This window comes from Pinus tabuliformis, chromosome 4_1, assembly GCF_031772625.1.
Source record: "Pinus tabuliformis cultivar Carrire ecotype Pingquan chromosome 4_1, CPIR1, whole genome shotgun sequence".
NCBI lineage: Eukaryota > Viridiplantae > Streptophyta > Pinopsida > Pinales > Pinaceae > Pinus > Pinus tabuliformis.
The window spans coordinates 958,751,227-958,757,236 of NC_142303.1; the positions used below are offsets into that span (position 1 = coordinate 958,751,227).

The 6,010-nt window shown below is 32.4% G+C and overlaps 1 protein-coding gene across 1 annotated transcript; it reads right to left on the reverse strand.

Moving 5' to 3' along the window:
• Window positions 1-4,683: 4,683 nt before the first annotated feature.
• On the reverse strand, window positions 4,684-5,695 carry LOC149179339 (uncharacterized). The gene has a single exon (XM_089423818.1). It carries the CDS (start codon window positions 5,252-5,254, stop codon window positions 4,868-4,870), a length of 387 nt encoding a protein of 128 aa, XP_089279944.1. The 5' UTR covers window positions 5,255-5,695; the 3' UTR covers window positions 4,684-4,867.
• Between the last annotated feature and the right edge of the window lie 315 nt (window positions 5,696-6,010).

A 6,010-nucleotide genomic window follows, 5' to 3' on the forward strand; every position in this document is an offset into this window, starting at 1 on the left:
GCTATTTATAGTATTTGTAATGTTTCTCATAAAATAAGAAACACACTATTATGATGCCTAGATGGATTGTGGCCATTTTAATGTTTGTTTGGTTGTTACTTAAAAACTTACATGAATATAGATTCTCCAATTGTTAAACTTGTTACACAATGATATGTATATGTTCTCAGTCTCATCGTAAGAGATTTGAATGCAATCACAATTAAGAAACTAAGTGTTGTAATCTTATCTCCATTTTCTACTAACCTTAATTCTACTCATTTTAACTTTGAGCTTTGTCAGAATCAAACCGACATTAGAATCATCATCAAAATGGAAAGAGATATAACGAAAATGATGAAAACCCTAGTAGGAGGATCAGACGACACAAGTTAAATTTAACTGTGCAAGAAAATTATGGGGAATGTTGGAAATCAAAGACTATGTGATTGAATTTGAAGTCCCTCATTGAGAATTTATTTTGTTCAGTTAAGAGATATTTAAATATAGTTTCCTTATAGTTTAAGAGATTTTTTTTTTTCTAATTCACCAACAATAATGTGAGCAGGGCTAAGCATAGTGCAAAAGATCCTAAGGAATGAATTTCTTGGGTCTAAGGAGATTATTGTCACTTACAAAAGTTGTAAGACTTTGGGTTATAGCTTGTAGGAATTTGCGTTGTAAGAACAATAAGGAGGGTGACTCTAGTACAAGACTGTAGCCTTACTATTAGACATTTAATGTTTTACACAACACCAAAGGTTGTCGCTCTAAAAAATGTGATCCTTCACACCTAAATCTTGGAAAAATGATTTGAAGTTCTTTCAAGTTATCAGAGCATTTAATGATGAGGCAGATTAGAAAGCAAATGAAGCGACAATCCCCTATGTGGGAAATTACAAACTGAAGGAGTTTAGATGCAAATATCACACATTCCTTGAAATGGTTTCACAACCTTGTAAATGGGAGTTGAAGATATTCCCCGAGAAAATGAAAACAATGAAGAGGAGGAATTACATTCGGACCTCCCAATATTACACCAACATTAAAATCACCATTTATGAATTGTATCGAGATCATCAAATGGTGGATAAATCACACATGTCAAGGATGAAGGGTCATTTCATTCCTTCAACCAACTCTACTATATTATTTAAATCTATTCTAAGGCATTAGTTTTTGTTGTAACACTAATTGTTAGCTAATATACTTTTCTGGATAATTTAACTTCTTTATTATTGAAAGAAGACCTACATGATCATTCAGACCATACGTTCCCTTTTCACCTTACAAAGTGATCAAGAAGCATAAGATATTTGAATGCAATCACAATCAAGAAACTAAGCGTTGTGATCTTATCTTCATTTGTTGCTAACCTTAAGTCTACTCATTCTAACTCTAAGCTTTGTCATAATTGAACTGGCATTTGAATCATCATCAAAATGGAAAGAGATAAAATGGAAATGATTAAAACCCTAGTAGGAGGGTCAAAGACAACAAGAGTTAAATTTAACTACATAAGAAGCTTATGGGGAATGTTGGAAATCAAAGGTTGTGTGATTGAATTTTAACTCCCTCGTTGAGAATTTATTTTGCTCAGTTAAGAGATATTTAGAGATAGTTTCCTTATCAAGAAAGGTTCTTTTTTTTTAAATTCATCTGCAATAATGCGATCATGGCTACACACAGTGTAGAAAATGCTAACCCCGGAGGCAACTAGTCTTGGTTAGTGTAAACACTATGGAAACACATCCCTGTCAGCATATTCATCACAACGAGTTTGAAGGATTTGGGGATGATGTTAGATATTTTCATATAAGAGAATTTTTGGTTGAGAAAGCAAAAATGCGAGCAGGTCTAAGCACAATTCAGCTCGAACCTGCATGGGAATCATCATCAAAATGAAAAGAGATATGGGAATTTAGTTAACATCAGCAATCCTAAAGAAACATAGATACCTTAAACCCTTTTGTATAAAACCATTAGAGCAGAGTATGCACAGAATAGGGTATCAGTGGGAAAAGACAACTTACCTCACACAGCAAAGACCAAGAAATTTTCCGAAACAAGTAGTTTGGCCTAAAATCGCGAATTGTAAGAGAACATAATCGCCAATCGTTCACGGAAGACAAAAGCAAGAACCCAACACATAATAGATGGAAGAAATAAATGAATGCACTGGTTTAAAGAAAATGTTGAGAAACCTAGGATGGCCCTAACTAATAACCACTAGGCCCAGGCCCAGCCATTCGGCACACCCCACTTCATCCATCCAAAATTGGGCTTCCTCATCATAACATGTTTGTTCGGATGCAGAGGTCAGCTTTTTTAGATGTAGGGAATTGTTGGTGAATGAGGATTTGTTCCAGTTGCACCTCTCACTGTTGCAAAGGCGACTATTCACATAAAGGAGGGGAACTACCTTAGCCTTAACATTTACGATGTAATAATTGTTTTTTGATTGTTTATTAATTATTAATTAATCATTGTTTATGTTTTTTAGTATTGTTTTATTCTTAACTGTTTTTTTAAATGGTAGGCTATTGTTCAATCGTCTAACAATGGATCTGACGATCAACAATAGTACATAGTGGCAACTGTGGGAGTTCTCCCGAGAGGGAAACACCTTGCACCGTAAAAAGGTGATGGTGTGATCCTTTCATGAAGTTGGCACATCTCTTAAAAAAAAACATTTAGAATATATATGTATATGTAATTTATATCAATAATTTATAACAAAATTAAGTGATATACATTAAAATTATTCAAATTTATTAAGAATGATATAATCCTTATCGTTTAATATTTAATTCAATATTTACAAAATATTCAAATTCTACTAATTAAATGTGTTCACTCATAACCATGGACACTATTTTGTTTATTTGTAGAGGAAAGAAAAAATATACATGAAATTTTTGAATATCTATTTTGTTTATAGATTTTTCTTATCTTTTGGCTATTAAATTGCTAATGTAAAATTTCAATTGTAATTTTGCAAGGTTGAATTTAGATTATTGAAAATTGGTCAATACCTCAATCTCTTACATTAAAATAGATAATTTTTTCACAAAGTGCAAACATACATGATATTTATATGCTTATATTTTCAATATTTTTAGAATATCATCCACATATCCTAAGTTAATGCTTGCTGGTTACGTAAACCTTATTTTTGGAGCGTAAAACTTGAGAAAAGGTTTGCACCTGGAGGGATTTAATCCTTCTTGGTACATGATAGATGTAGAGTTAGATGGATCTAGGTTGGTATAAATATTCAATATTTAACTAATATGTATATATTTTAATTATGTTGAAAGGAATGTTTAATTTGGAACAGGGCTTTTAGAATTTTAATTTAATTATCAACAATTATTAGGTGGATGGTAGGGATTTAATCTCCACAAAATATTCTAGAATATTCTTAGTGGTATACACAACTCAAGCTTGAGACTTATCTCCAAAGTAATTATTCTTTTTCAGCTTTTAATTAAATTGATTAATTGAAAAAAATGTCATATAAACAAGGGTAAGTTATGGTTTTTTGGACATGTAATATTAATAAGTCATGGTAATGGCCCATAGTAGTGTAACAAAACCTATTTATAAATTAAGAATTTCTATATTAAAATGAGAATACATCTTCATGGTTAAGAATTTTGTTTTTTTTTTAAATGTACACATCTTCAACTTTTATATTAATTATTTTATAATTAATAATAAATTAAAATAAAATTATAATTTAATTAATTAATGTTATGATACAAATCTCCCACGATATATTTTATTTCAGTTTTTAATTTTTAATTAATGTTTCAATATACTATATTTTATTTTAATGATTTTAACAATTATTTGTATTATATTAACTAATTTTATAAATATAAATAAAATTTAAAAACAATAATGTAATTTATATTTTTAATATAAAATAATAATTGATATTAAAATATGTTTTTACCTAGATTCTAGTTAAAAGTGATTGGTTGAGCAATTTCTCCCTCTCATTAGACTTGTTTTTAAAATATATAAAAAAATGTGCATATAGTTTTGGATAGACTATAATTGGGTGTTTTGTTAAATCACTCCTTATTGTGAAGTCGATTATTCAATTCAGCGAGCCTAGATCAACGTAAAAATATAATCCTACCAAACTTAATATATATAGAAAACTAATGGTCTCATAAACTGAACCTTAAAATATCATTCCACCCCTTCAAAAAAAATACATACTAACAAGTTAAAACTAGACAGAGATTCCAGTGCAGTGGACTACCTAAATTACATTACCTCTACATCTCTGTCTATATATAGGGAAAGAATCTACCAACTTAACCAGCTAATGCAATAAAAACAGAACACAGTATTATCCATAACGATCACCGCAAGCATATATAAAAGCTCTGTATAGCTTTTGGTTAAGGTCCTCTGCACACATCTGACCATGGATTTATGGTTACAACAAAACTGTCTCTCCTTGCCTCTGCAAATAGATGAGTTTCTCTTTCAAATTCCTCACCTTCATCTTCAGTCCCCCACTTATATACACACATAGACGTCATGTTGGACTACACATATCTCACCTTATACGCACTCTTGGCTGCTGGGTATTCACACACATGCTGAAAAATCGGGTTAAAATGCAACCCAAATGCATAAACTAAATTGCATAAAGGTTTCAAATTTGCCCAGAAAACAAATAGAAATTTTAATAATATTTTGAAAAAATCTAACAGATTGTTTGGGAAATCCAAATTACAACGTTAAATACCGATAAAACAGATAACCTACGGCTACACACCAATAACCAGTCAATGTAACGAAAGGAAAACACAGTATTATACGTCACTATCGCTGCAGATTGCTGTAAACTGTTTTTTTGGGGTGCTCAGCACAAATCTGACCTGGGCTTCTTGTATACAGAAAGACTGTCTCTCCCTGCCTCTTTGTAAATCTTGATCTCTGAGAAGTCTCTCAGATCCTCCAAGCTGACATACTGCTGCTTCACCATCCTGCCGAACCCGTTGGGATTGTGGATCCAAACGTATGGCTGGCAACTCTCATCATAGTACAAACCAGCAGCACCGTGGGTTCTTGAGGGAGCATATGACATGTACATCTTTCTGCAATCCAAAGTCTTTGCGTTGCCCGCTCTCAGAGTGTACACGTTCTTTAGAGTGGAACCTACTCTTATCTGCAAATCAATGGGTCCCTCTGTAGCATTTCTCACCTTCGTTTTCAGCGCCCCAAGTATATACACGCATATAAACGTCATTGCACAGACTCTACTTATTGAACTTACCCAGATGTTGAAAAATCCTAGTACAGTAGGTCCGAAATGGAGAAAGCAGAGAAGATGATTTAGAGGCAGAAGAATATATATGGATGACAATCAATGGCCTCCACTTTCGAATATAATTTTGTAAAAAGTTTAGCAGTGCAAGAAAACCAGGGAGATAACAGGAGATCTGGATCTGAGAAAGAAAGGGGCGCTGATCAGATTTATTAGAGGACGACCATGTGGGTTTTGTTCGCTCCAATCTGAAGCTCGACTGCGAAGACGATGGAAGGAAAATGAATTAGTGGGCACCTTACAATGACCGATGGCCTCGCTAAGACAAAATTGTTAAAGCTGAATTGCTTTACAATCATATTATACTTTTATCATCTGAATCCTCCATGGTAAAAGTGTGGAGCACAACTCACTTGGATTTCATTTTCCCTCACCATTTCACCAAAAGTTAGGTGCTTGCTTTAAGAATTTCAAAGATGTGAAGAGATTTTTTTATTGGAAATATGAAACAAAGTGGAAAACAGAAAACACAATCATAGTTTTCCTGTTTTCAGCTTTGACTTTGATTGGGTAGCTTAGTCGAGTGCTCGAGTGGCTCTGTGAAATTGTTTTTTTGTTAAATATTTTTTTATTTATTATTTTTCATAAATGTGTTTTTTTTGTGTAAGCCTATTTTTTCTTTATTTAGGTAAGAAATTTACATATTTGTTAGTGGCTTTCCAAAATTTTACTGACTTC